The 13,821-nt window shown below is 45.8% G+C and overlaps 1 protein-coding gene across 2 annotated transcripts; it reads right to left on the minus strand.

Moving 5' to 3' along the window:
* Positions 1-237: 237 nt before the first annotated feature.
* bap1 (BRCA1 associated protein-1 (ubiquitin carboxy-terminal hydrolase)) lies at positions 238-13,447 on the minus strand. Of its 2 annotated transcripts, none has more exons than XM_010900643.4 (17): positions 13,213-13,447; positions 12,891-12,920; positions 12,721-12,775; positions 12,373-12,505; positions 10,189-10,308; positions 10,001-10,062; positions 9,651-9,793; positions 9,388-9,466; positions 9,157-9,280; positions 7,829-7,976; positions 4,851-5,035; positions 4,515-4,654; positions 3,273-3,745; positions 2,056-2,294; positions 1,797-1,889; positions 1,495-1,567; positions 238-1,381 (listed from the first exon to the last, which is right to left on the minus strand). In XM_010900643.4, exons 1-17 carry the CDS (start codon positions 13,247-13,249, stop codon positions 1,248-1,250), a joined length of 2,268 nt encoding a protein of 755 aa, XP_010898945.2. In that variant the 5' UTR covers positions 13,250-13,447; the 3' UTR covers positions 238-1,247. The 2 variants fall into 2 exon arrangements, with proteins under 2 accessions (XP_010898945.2, XP_010898944.2); XM_010900642.4 differs by having other exon boundaries at positions 3,261-3,745.
* Positions 13,448-13,821: the final 374 nt, after the last annotated feature.

Consider the following 13,821-nt stretch of genomic DNA (forward strand, 5'->3'; position numbering starts at 1 on the left):
GTTCTTTTCGGAGTGATCTACAAGGTTTTTGCTTATCACAATTTCTATGCATTTAATCCTGTCCAATAGTCCAATTCACGGAAGATTTAATTGAAAACACCAGCTTGCAGTAGTCCAAAAAACAACAGGTATTCTCAGAATGGATTCTGTATTGGTTCTTAGAACATTTCCCAGACCAGTGTTCTGCATTTCAACATGCATAAAGCTAATCAATGAATGAATCAAACACACAATGAAAGCCAGGCCCAATATTTTTTTATTATTACTAAATTTGTGCCACGGAATATTCACCTCAAGACATGGTGAATAGTGAGGTCAATAATGCAATTATTGTAGTATTCATGTAACTAGGATTAAAAAAAACAACACTAATCCTGAGCAGACAAACAGATATGTACAAAACACACACACACACACACACACACACACACACACACACACACACACACACACACACACACACACACACACACACACACACACACACACACGATGATCTTCAACAGTTAGAATCTCCATTTAGCGATCATTTACAAATAGAAATAAAAAGATGAGTACATTTTCATCCATACATTTACAGGAACTCAAAACGAGATACAGGCCAAATCCCAAATGGAACAGAAACTTCCAGAACACGCCTTACTCCCCAAACAGACCAGACCGTTATGGGCCCTAAAATTTGCGCACCAAGTAGGAAACCGGCCTCGTCTGAGACACTCACAGTACTGTCGAAGCATGATACAAACAAGCAAATGGCGGTGAACCAGCCTTGCTCAATGGAAAAACACGGTACATCAAATCTGGATCAATTCCCATTCGAGCAGTTGAGCCACATCGAAGTTGTGTTCATTAGGCATCAAAACAAAACTGCCAACACTCACTTCTGTCTTCGGTTACAAAACATTTCCTGACGACGGGTGCCAAGATGAACAGGACCCGTACGCAACGTGATGGCACAGACAGAGGTCCTTTAAACAACAAATGGGTCCCTAAATTTGGGGCGCATTCTAACATACATCTGACTAAAAACATTTACTTTCCTCTCACATACATGATTTGGTTAAACTAATCAACTGGTCCGCTTGCATGAAACGTCGGGCTGATACCGATACTAAAAACACCACAACATGAATAAGTCCTTCTTTCCCTGATGTCACAGGTCAGCCTCGTGAGTCCAGCAAAGGGTTTTTCGCCTTCTCTCAGCTGTGATCGGTGCTCAGTGGCCCCAAGCGAGGACCCCCTGGGTGTCACTGGCGCTTGGCTTTGTAGGGCCGCGAGCGTTTCCTGCGGTCTGGTTTCCTCTGTTTGTGCAGACGGCCGATGCTCACGCCCTGACGACGGCGCACAGAGATGTTCTGCTCCACCAGACTGGCCAGCATGCCTGCAGAGAGGAGAACAGCGTTAAGGGGTGTCATGTGACACCAGGCCAAGACGAGGAGGGGCCTAATTGAATATATCCATTGGAAAGCTAGAGGAGGGGGTGGAAGTCCTCACCCTCCTGGGCCAGCATGGAAATGAAGGTGCAGATGAAGTCATCATAATTATGGGTTCTCCTCTGGTCATCGATCTAGTCAAAACACGAATCAGCAATTTAAAATTAACACGCCGACAGGACACACTTGCAGCAGAGCCGGCTCCAGGGAAAAGAAACATGAGGGGCCACTTAGGGCCCCTGACCGCTAGGGGGCCCCAAATCTAATTCTGCTTAGGGCCCCCAAAAGGCTAGAGCCAGCACTGCACTGCAGTACATGAATAAACCTGGAAAACCTCATGATTGTGATAAACTTAACCCTTACCTTGTATTTTTTCCTTTTCTCCACCTCCTCCTTCAGAAACACTTCGTAGTTTGCAATGTCGGCCTCCACGCACTTGAGCAGAGCAAGCAGCTCCTTCAGTGTACAAGAATAACAACGTCAACATCGGTACTTGACTATTCTTTGTGACGTCAAACAGAAAACCAACCACCTCGTCCAACGAGCCATCAGGCGCACAATACAATCAGAAAAAGAAACAAGGCAGCTGAAAGTGACAAAGAAAAGGGGAAATAGTACTTACTTTAGGAGAGTACTTCTCCCCTGAGGGCTTGTTGGTTCCAACAGAATCCGTACTAAGCTTTTCTTTGCTGGGTTTGGACTCTGTGGAGTCTTTGCGCTCCTCCTCTTTCACCAGTGACGGTCCCTCCTTCCCTTCCTCCTTCACCACGTCCCCCTCTACCGCCGGGCCGGCCCCCTGTTCTCTGAGCTTCTCCGACACCCCGGCCTTCTCCTGCTTCAACCCCTCGGGAAGTGCATCAGCTGCGCAGGCAAGAAACCGAGAAACCCATTTACCATTTAGCCACCAGACGTGGGTTCAGTACCCTGTAATCACTCCAATCCTGCAGGCTCGCTTGACACCGCTTCGTTGGAGGACATCCGCCCACCGAGGGAGTTAGAACCGAAGGCAGAGTCGGAGCAACAGAAGTTAGAACATAAGGTTGGTTTGGAGCAACAGAGATTAGAGTCGGGAACCTGTTCAGGTGGGTGGGATTTGAACTGCTGGAACGTTTCTGTACGATTCAAAAGCCAAGGTCAGTCAACCACAGATAAAGTATGTGAAGTGATTTGAAAACACCTCTGAACTATTAGTACCATCTGTCATAGACTTCTGGCGACTGTGCCATGTAGCTCTTGGTTCTCAAGTGCTGTGTGACTGGTAGAAATAGATAAATAGGATAATCCAAGTATTTATATGGTTTGTGCAGTTAGATTTGAAAGGAAGCTGATTATTTATGATGATCTGAACTTTGTGTTCAAGTTGTCTTCCCCACAGGTGCAAAACCTCAATCTTATATCAAACTCACTCGTTTATTGTTATGCATTCACTGGCAGGCGCGCGCACACACACAAGTTTGTACAGCTACCATCATGGGGACCAGAAAATAGAAATTGCATGCTCCCTTGCCCTACACTTAACCCTAAACCTAACCTAACCTCAATAAAGTAACATTTATGCCTAAACTTTACCTAGATGTAATGCCTAACCTTAACCCTAAACTTAACCAACAACGCCTGGACCTTAAAGAAACCCCAATTCTAACTATAAAATCAATTGTAGGTTTGACCCTAAACCCTGAGCCGGAAATTGACTTTTGCCTCACGGGGACCGGCAAAAGGTCCCAATGAGGTAAATGTTTTCTGGTTTTACTATACTCATTGGGACATTTGGTCCCCATTCGTTCAGTAAGACCTAACACACACACACACACACACACACACACACACCTCCTTCCTCACCGGGTGGTGGTACGGCATATATAACCCCATCGTCCCGGAGGTGCAGCAGGGCGGTGCTGACGGAGGGACCCAGCTCTCGGACAGCCCGGTTGTGTCTGGCGTCCAGCCTCAGCAGGCCCTCGTCCTCGCCGAACAGCACTCGGGACAGGTGGGACGCCACAGGGCTGGAGGGCCGTGTGGTTACCTGGGAGCGGGCCGGGGAGCGCAGTGGCGAGTTGAAGGCGCTGCCAATCTCCGAGGCCGTGTCGGTGCTCTCATTGCTGGGCGTGGGCGAGGGCTGCGAGGCAGCGGTGATCACGATGCCCCCTGTGCGTCCCTCGGTACGGACGGAGAGGGGCGTGGCGAGCACATCCTTCCTCTGGACTTCCTTCTTGAGCTTCTCGGCCAGGACACTGAGCGCAAGCTGACTCTCCATGCTGCCGCAGGCTGGAACACGGCTCGTACGGGACCGCAGCCCTGCTTTACGCCTGAACCTACCCACACACAAACAAGTTTGTACAGCTACCCTTCATGGGGACCACAAAATAGAAATTGCATGCTCCCTTGCCCTAATCATAACCCTAACCTTAACCTCAATAAAGTAACATTTATGCCTAAACTTTACCTAGATGTAATGCTAATCTTAACCCATAAACTTAACCAACAACGCCTGGACCTTAAAGGAACCCCAATTCTAACTATAAAATCAATTGTAAGTTTGACCCTAAACCTACATTTTTCTGGTTTTACTGTACTCATCGGGACATTTAGTCCCCATGAGTTCAGTAAGACCTAACCACACCCACCTACACACACCCACCCACACGTTTGTATGGCTATCCTCATGGAGACCAGAAAATAGAAAATTGCATGCTCCCTTGCTCTAATCTTAACCCTAACCCTAATCTAAACCTAACCTCAATAAAGTAACATTTATGCCTAAACTTTACCTAGATGTAATGCCTAACCTTAACCAACAATGCTTGGACCTTAAAGAAACCCTAATTCTAACTCTAAATTTAATTGTAAGTTTGACCCTAAACCCAAACCCTGAGCCGGAAATTGACTTTTGACCAATCTTTTCTGGTTTTACTATACTCATGGGGGCCAAATGTTAGAACTAAATCTCACACACACACACACACACACACCACACACCACACACCACACACCACACACCACACACCACACACCACACACCCTTAAGGAACTCGAGTTCCCTGGAAGAAAAAAACTTTGGTCAGAATGTGCAGAGGAGCTGACCTGCCGGGAGTCCCTGCTGCTGTACCAGTCTCTTCCTCGTCATCCTCGTAGTCCTCATCATCGGAGTACGTGGGTTTGGCAGCGCCGGGCACCCGGGGGCGACCCACACCAGTCACCCCGGCCGCAAGGTCCTCCTGCTCCTGTCAATCACCAAGAACAACCAATCGGCTAGCTTGCCACGGAAAACATAAGAATCCTAATTTAACACACCGGTGATAATTGAAGGCTGTTCAAGCAAGAATTTATGTCAGTTGGGGACGTGTGTGGAAGCTGTTGTGAGCTCAGGTTCGAAACAGGTTCCTGTTAGCGTGTCACACCACAACCCCCCCTCCTTACCTGCATAGGGGACTTGGCATAGTTGTGGTTGTCCAGGAAGGCCGGCAGGCGCGGAACGATTGTCGCGGAGCTGGTGACGGGCTGTGAGAGCCCCCCCGGCGGGGCGTCTGGTTTGCTCATGGGTTTGGCTTTGCCCGAGGGGCTGGGGGCCGAGTGAGACTGGGGCCCCACACCCTCCGCAGCGTCTGAAGAACAGGCCGATGGGCGTCACAGTTAAACACACATCACACCCCACTACAGAGTCTGACCTTACTGCTTTACTGCATTAATTACGTTCCGGTACGTGTTCTCTGCCAGTTTCCTTGACAACAGCGCAGACCTGCACAATTCTGTTGTGAACAACCTACATTATGGCTCTTTGTCATCTTTCAACTGTTAACCAAACAGTAAAAACAAAAATACAGAGACAGTACTTGACATTCATTTCATACTATGGAAATACACTGCTCAAAAAAATTAAGATGAACACCTAAAATCACACATCGGGTCTCGATGAACGAAATCTATTACAGATCAAAATGTTTACTGTACATTGTGCAATTTCTTGAGAACAAAATGACAGTCAATGGATTGAGGGCTGGATTCAAACTTAAAATCAAAGTAAACAGTTGAAATCACAGGCTGTTTCAACTAGTGTGAATTTCATCACGGTAACTCATAGTGTGACTCAGTAGTGTGTCTGGCCCCCACATGCCTGTATGCACTCCCGACAACGTCTGGGCATGCTCCTGATGAGACGGCGGATGGTGTCCTGGGGGATCTCCTAGACCTGGATCAGGACATCAGTGAGCTCCTGGACAGTTTCTAGCGCTACTTGGCGGATGCACCGATACATAACGTCACAGAGGTTCTCAATGGGATTCAGGTCTGGGGAACGTGAGGGCCAGTCAATGGCATCAATGCCTTCGTCATTCAGGAACTGCCTACACACACTGGCCACATGAGGCCGGGCATTGTCCTGCACCAGGAGGAACCCAGGGTCCACTGCACCAGCGTAAGGTCTGACGATGGGTCTGAGGATTTCATCCCGGTACCTAACAGCAGTCAGGGTACCGTTGTCTAGCACGTGGAGGTCTGTACGACCCACCAAGGATATGCTTCCCCAGACCATCACTGACCCACTGCCAAACCGGTCATGCTGGATGATGTTGCAGGCAGCATAACGTTCAGCACGCCGTCTCCAGACTCTCTCATGTCTGTGACATATGCTCAGTGTGAACCTGCTCTCATCTTTGAAGAGAACGGGGCGCCAATGGCGGACCTGCCAATTCTGATGTTCTCTGGTGAATGCCAATCAAGCTGCACAGTGCTGGGCTGTGAGCAGAGGTCTCACAAGAAGACATCAGGTCCTCATGGAGACAGTTTTTTCAGAAACATGCACACCAGTAGCCCGCCGGAGGTCATTTTGTAGGGCTCTGGCCGGGCTCCTCCTGTTCCTCATCACACAAAGGAGCAGATACCGGTCCTGCTGCTGGGTTGATGCCCTTCTACGGCCCTGTCCAGCTCACCTCGTGTTACGGCCCTTCTCCTGGTATCCCCTCCGTGCTCTTAAGACTGTACTGGGAGACACAGCAAACCTTCTTGCGATGGCACATATGGATGTGCCTATCTAGAGGAGCTGGACTACCTGTGCAACCTGAATGGGCTGCAGGTACCGCCTCATATTACCAATAGTGACAAGGACACTAGCAAAATGCAAAACTGGAGAAGAATCAGTCAGGAAGGATAAGGAGAGCATCACCTGCAAAAGCATTCAATGTTTGGGGGTTGTCTTGCTGTTGCATCTCAAGTTGCCTCTCTAATCGCTTATGCTTCCTAACTGGACTGACATCCCTGAAGTTATAAAATGTGGCCAATTTAATAAAATGTGTACTTGCCAGTTACCTCATACAATACTAAAGACAGCAGTAAAAAATATTATTTGGAAACTGAAAATGACATCAATGTGGTATGAATTATAATCCTAAATGTTCAATCTTATTAAAAAAAGTCTTCTTAAATTAGAGCACTTTGACAGCATACCATTTACCAAAGCCCCAATATTTGCTTGTATGTGGTTCAGAATGGCAGTCAGTCAAAACCCATAAAATGTTTTCTTTCCCAAACTCATTAGCTAACTTTTACTGTGTAAAACATGTGACAGTATGTGACTGTAGCTGACATTATCAAGGAGGACATCATGGCTATTATTTAACATCCTCCCTTTCAGGATTGACATTCAACAAGCCGTCACGTATCAAATCACCATCGTCTGGTAAGTGCCACTCTTGTCTTTCCAGCTCGCTTACCAGCGGTGAAAATGTGATGCAGGTTGTCTGAAACACTGTTGGTTGACTGAAATGCATTGTTGCACTTAAAATTAAGGTACTAGTTACTTCGTTGGAATCGATAACATATGCTTGTAATGGGAAGTACAATTCAATTTGGAAACGTTTTTTTTTTTTACTGAATGATTTCTAGGCCATGCTAGCTCAGTTTTATAAAATGAACACTTTCCCACACGGACACTAGCGTTCCCCTCCTTTAATGTGACCTTGACTGTCGTGACTGCTGGTGTTAGGCCATCATCGGTTTGGTGGATAAGCGGGTTGTTCCTACTGTACCAATACTATGGTCTCTAGGCAACAGGTTGGCCAGAGTTAAGCCCAGTTCGATTTATTTATGATATCGTCAAATGTCACTGATGCTCTAACATTAGACTTAGAGGTGTGTTCAGCAAAAACATGTCGCCACACAGGGAATGAGTGATGCTAGGATTCTGTTCCAGATTATAGGGCAAGATACAACGTTTTGGATGAATTTACCGCCAACAGAAGGCCTGTCACAATTCGCCACCAATCGTTGCTGACAGCACATTACCGTACAGCCACCAAGATCAAATGTATGCACGCATCAGCATCCAACTCTGCCATTTCTTAACATGTATCCAGGACTTACTGTAAGGAACTACAGTGGGGATGTTGAGTGGAACTGAATACCTGTGGGAGGAGTCTGCTCAGCCCTCTGTGATGTAACAGGGGCGGGATCTGGTTCTTCTCTCTTGATAGCAGGGGTAGTGTTCTCTGAGGGGGAGGAGTCCTGCTGCTTCCTGTCCTGAACAAGCTCTGGCTGGGTGACCCGGATCAGCTGGAGAACCGGTCACACTCAAGTCTCAAGTCAACTGGACAAAAACACTCATAGGAGCTTTTCATTTTTATGTTCATTTTATACAGTCTGATTTCCAATTCCTACCATAACTCACATAAAACAAAGTAGATGCTATTATCTAGGTCCCAAAAAAAGGGTTGGATGATCTCAAGATGACTACCCTGGACAGTTTGGTAATAGAACGTATTCCTTTGGAATTTGGTTAGATGACAAGCTGTCTTTTAAAACAGATTTCTGAACTGTTAAAATGTGTTTATTGTATAGAAACAAATCATCTCTATCATCTCAGGATAAAAATTAAGTTGTGCAAGCCACTTTAATGTCAGTATAAGATTATGGTGATGTGACATATATGCACGCTTCCAGTTCTTTATTGAAACCTCTGGATTCTATCATGCAACTGTTAACGAGACCTTGGTCTTAGCTTGATTTCCCTGTATGAATAAAGGGCAAATGAAAAAGTGAAAGAAGAATTTGCTAAACAGGTGCTCTGGCTTTCCAGCCCATTCCTTGGCTTAGATCTGTCATAGAATGTCATAGACACCAGGTAAGCTTAGATAACCTTACATAAGAAGTCTAAAAGATACACATGTACATTCTCATTGGGGTGTATTAGTGTCTAAGTATCCAGACAAACTGCAGCATGTTCAGAATCACACACGTCTGTACAGCTACCCTCATGGGGACCAGAAAATAGAAATTGCATGCTCCCTTGCCATAATCTTAAACCTAAACCTAACCATAACCCTTACCCTAACCCTAACCTTATTCTAACCCTAATATAACCCTAACCTCAAATAAAGTAACATTTATGCCTAAACTTTACCTAGATGTAATGCCTAACCTTAACCCTAAACTTAACCAACAACGCCTGGACCTTAAAGAAACCTCAATTCTAACTACAAAATAAATGGTAAGTTTGACCCTAAACCGGAAATTGACTTTTGCCTCACGCGGACTGGCAAAAGGTCCCAAAGAGTCTGGTTTTACTATACTCATTGGGACATTTGGTCCCCATGAGTTTAGTAAGACCTAAAACACACACACACACACCCCCACACACACACACCCACCCACCCACCCACACACACACACACACTCACCCACACACACACACACACTCACCCACACACACCCCCCCACAGCTGTGTTTGCTGACCTGCTGTAGCCCCTCGAGAACTGTCTGTCGGTTTCTCTTCAGGATATCCAGTTTGGCCTCATACTTCACCCGGCGGTCAGGGACCACTGCCATCAGGTTGAAGCGGATATCATGGTAGGGCTCTCTGGGAAGCGAAGAGAAGTACGTGTGTGTGAGTGCGTGCTAGGCCCCGCCTGTACGTGCGCATGTGTCACTGCCATTCATTGAGACGGAGCCAGAAGAGGCCCTCACCCAGCCGTGGCCAAGCCGATCCTCTCCATGATGACTCGTCGTGCCTTGTCCGTCCACTCCTCCTCCTCTCCCCACGGCCCTGAGAGACAGCCAGAAACAGGCCGCTCGTGTTTACAACTGACGGCCCACCAACACCCTTTCACCCAGGCCAGTGGTATTGCACCGGTACACTACAGACCAGAGCCCTACAGGTCAAGGGTCGTGGGACAGGCAGTGTGGATGAATACGGCCCCGCCGAGCCTCCACCCCGCGCCCGTTCTCACCGTGGTCGATGGGGTAGGCCTTGAGGCCGTCCAGCTCAAACAGACGCTCTTTAATGGGCACGTAGCTGACGAAGTGGAAAGCCTCCATGGTCCGCACGGCGCTGATCCCGTTCTGCTTTTCCGGCAGGTGCCGGGGCTCCGGTCTCCATGGGAACAAAAGAGGCGTGACAGTCAGATAACGCAGAGCGTTCACCCTTTCCAGACGGTCGGTCACAAGGTGGCAGAGCCACGGCCGTATATCTGGGTAACATTCATTACTGCACACAGTAGCAACAACCTACTGCAACAAATAAGTACGTTTTCTACGCGAATAAAAGCCAGTGGTAGAAAAATCTAACAAGCCCTCCTACCTGGCATGGCTGTTGTGTGCTTTAGCCAGCTCTGGGGCATTTCCAATGGCGTAGCCTTTACTCTAAAAAAAACAAAATGTAAATGAATCATGACACACCGTAATAGAAAATGTAGAGAGGTGTGTAGTTTGTGTGCGTGGGGGAAATTTGTGTGTGTGTGTGTGTGTGTGTGTGTGAGCGTGCCTCACCTCGGGACCAAAGCCTTTAGTGAAGGTCTTCATGCGGCTGAGAGTGGTGCCCAACTCAACCCCACTACAATTCAGAAGCACACTCAGAAGGGCATGGGTGGCACAGGAGTTGGGGATGAGCTGGGCACAGAGATAAATAACAGGAACACAAGGACATTAAGAGATAAAATACATATCTTAACAACACCTCCGCTTGACAACTTCATGGTACCCCATGGACCTCGCGTTCTACCGGACACCCCTCTATGATATACTTTATATATCATCTGGCCACTTGAAAAAGAACACTGTCAAAGTGTTACATTTGCCCTGTTGTTCATGTCCACTTGAGCAGCTAATGCACACTACAATGTCCTCCTTAATCCAAAAGCAGCCAAAAAAACAAGCAGTAAATCTATTCTTTACATATTAACATGTTACATACTTGTTCCTTTTGTGCGTATGTAGGACTAGTAGACATTTTATTGGATTTAAGTGCATCCAGCCTATAGTTTCTGCTTGGCCCCCCTTTCTGTTTTCCTAAGCCCCCAAACACATTGGCTCCAAAATGCTTCTAGCATACAGAGCATATCATTCCCTCTTCATTATTTTTGAGCCACCCCAAAACATTTTGCCATTGAGCATCAACACTATGTTTATTAGAAGATCTAGGAATCACAAAAAAATATGAAATCACTCATCAAGCCTCATAATTGATCACAGTCAATATTATTGCTGTCTATTTTCGTTGTTATACTGTGCTTATTCATTTGACTTGCATTAAAAACACATCAGAGCTGTAGGCCTATATATTACAGCCTTGCTGTGTTGTTTTTTCCTCCTTCCTTGCCTTGACGCCACATCATTTCTCCCCCTCTCTCAACTTCCTTCAGCTGTAGTCTACTTGGCTACACTGCTTGCACTCATCCAGAGTCTTAACGTTCATATTTATATTGTTAGTTACTTAAATATGTTAATTATATATATTTACACTGTATATTGCATATAAAATGTTGTGGGGGACATTAGCCTACATTCCCTAATCTAATCGTCTTTTCACCAGTCATCTTTGTCTGTCTCGCAAACTCTGTTGAAACTAAATCTGTGATTCTAATAGACGTCATCTGAAACGTTAAAATGGGTGTAGTTTAGGCGTTAAGTTTTATGTAGATATTTTTACATGCTCGGGTGTAAAATAAAACACCAGGGAGGTCCTGTATGCAAGGTTGCCAGATCATTGACAGTAAACCGTGAAATCTGCGCAAACGTTATATCTTCTATACAACCCTAAATTGACCCGCCAAAGCCCATTAAAAATGGCTCAATTGTGGAGCAAACCTACCCATCTGGTAACACTGCCAATATAAAAAAAAAAAATATCCTATGGTCACATTCGCTGCAGTATATTGCTGGTAGGCTAATTAGCGTATGTTTTGCCATATTGATACAAAGAGGCAGTGTGAGACCTTGGGAAGGCGGCCACCTTTGCGTTTTATATGCAGGAAAATCCCTGCCAATTATATTAGCAACCTTTGTCTCATAGCAGAAACCCACCCCCCCTAAAAAAAGAGATGATCAGGACATGCTTCCTCCGGGATATCTAGCACCAAGTCATTCTGCTTGTTTTCAGGGTGCTCACTCAACCAGGAAGCTAGCATAATCACTGTTAGGTCATTGTCCCCCGACTAACAACCTACATTTAGTACGCCCGACCCGCCTGAAGGAATTGCTAGTGTGATGATTCAAAGAAATCCCTGTTCACAAAGCCACGCCCCCACCTCTGGCTTAGTGGCCAGCATCCACCACCACGTGGGACACGCAGCCACACCCAGCAGGAGGCAAATTCAAGGCTCAAACCTAGACTGGACCTGGTGGTGCATAGCCCACTGCATCTCACAGGAGCCCAAACCAAGAGATTTTTGACACATCCAAGGGAATTATAGAATGCAACACATCATGAGAATTATATTTTCTGTCTCTCCATATTCCATATATATACTGCGTTACTCTTCAGATTTTAGTTACTGCGCAGATGTTCTAATCCAGTGCAATTTAACGAGAAATTAGGGTTAAATGCACAATGACAGATTTTTGTTTCACCTTGGTGGCTTTGGGATTAGAACCAGCGACCTTTGGTTACTGGCACAATATAACCAAGACCTACGGTGGTGGAAGACCATATAGTCAAGGATTAAACAGACTCACCTGGTGAGCAAAGAACATGTCATTAACGATGTCGTCATCGATGACAGACGTCTCATCCACCAAGGTTGAGACTTTCCTCCTAGACCTTCGCTCCTCAATCCACTTGAACAGGAAGATGAAGCCATAGACTGGACTGTGGCAGGTGTCAACAAAGAGAGGAGAAATTAACAATACCTGACAGCGGTCCACAAGTGTCCGTCTCACATGAATAGAGGTCTGAATCTGAGGCTTGCAAGTACGCTGTCATAGTGTACCCATTCCAAAAAGCACCTTATTCCCTGCATAGTTCACTACTGTTGCACTTTGTAGTGAATATGATGCCATTTGAGATCCAGCATTGTCCCGTACCTTGGACACTTGCTTTGTAGGTCGTATATCTCTTCTACCTGGACCCCCTTCACACCTACAGAACATTTTAAACAAAACATTTGAAATAAACATTCTCACACTAGATCTGTTGTTCAAAGGTATCTAGTGTAGGTTACTTCTTTAGCAGCGAATCGGTCAAATCAACTCACCAAAATCCTCCACCAAGAGCGTGAACAGCCCTGCAAACACAATAGAAACCCACAGGTTAATGTAGCGTGCAACACTTTTGGAGCATTGATCATAAAAACAGATACCGTTAGGCATCTGGAGTCCTGGCGCAACTAGCTAGGTGCCCCACCATAAACTGTGACTTGGACTGACATAAAACTATAGCGTCAATTGTTATAAAACGTACTATGTGTACTGAAAGTAAAACTGCATATTGATGTCATCAAACACTCCGATTAGGGATTCATTAATTTGAAAACGAATATGATACAGTAGCAGTTAGCTTTAGCTTCAGCTTCTTACCCGGGTCACTCTCGAGTTCCAGCCACCCTTTGTTCATTTTGCATGTACACACAGTCTATCTGCATCTGGCTAAGTACTCCGCCAATCCATATTCACAGAATCATCACATACTTTGGCTCCAATTAGCAAAAGGAACGAAGAAATCCCATTTTTAAAGTACCGTAGCCAGCTATATGGACAGATGCACAAAAGAACGACAGTCTGAACGCTCTAATTTTACGTAATTTAGATGCGACTTCGGTAAGGTGGTAATGACTAGAAGGGATGCAACTAATGTCGAAGTGACGTCAAACTCTCACTCAGACTTCCAAGTCGAAAGCGAGATAGTTGTTATACCACACCTGTCCAAATCATTACTTCCAGACCCCTTTTCCAACAAGACCAATCTACATTTACCTTCTAGTCGTTTAGCAGATACTCTTATCTAGAGAAACGTACAATATTTTATGCATTCATCTTTAGATAGTTGCGGGACCATAACATTTACACAAAATGACATGAATAACAATAACATGGCTATTTTCCGAGACCGTTTGTGTGATGGGGCGTACTGGTCAGTTAGGGTTCTGTACATATAGACAAGGGTAGCAGCAGAATTATAATAAATAG

Source organism: Esox lucius, chromosome 17 (genome assembly GCF_011004845.1).
Source record: "Esox lucius isolate fEsoLuc1 chromosome 17, fEsoLuc1.pri, whole genome shotgun sequence".
In the NCBI taxonomy this organism is placed as follows: Eukaryota; Metazoa; Chordata; class Actinopteri; order Esociformes; family Esocidae; genus Esox; species Esox lucius.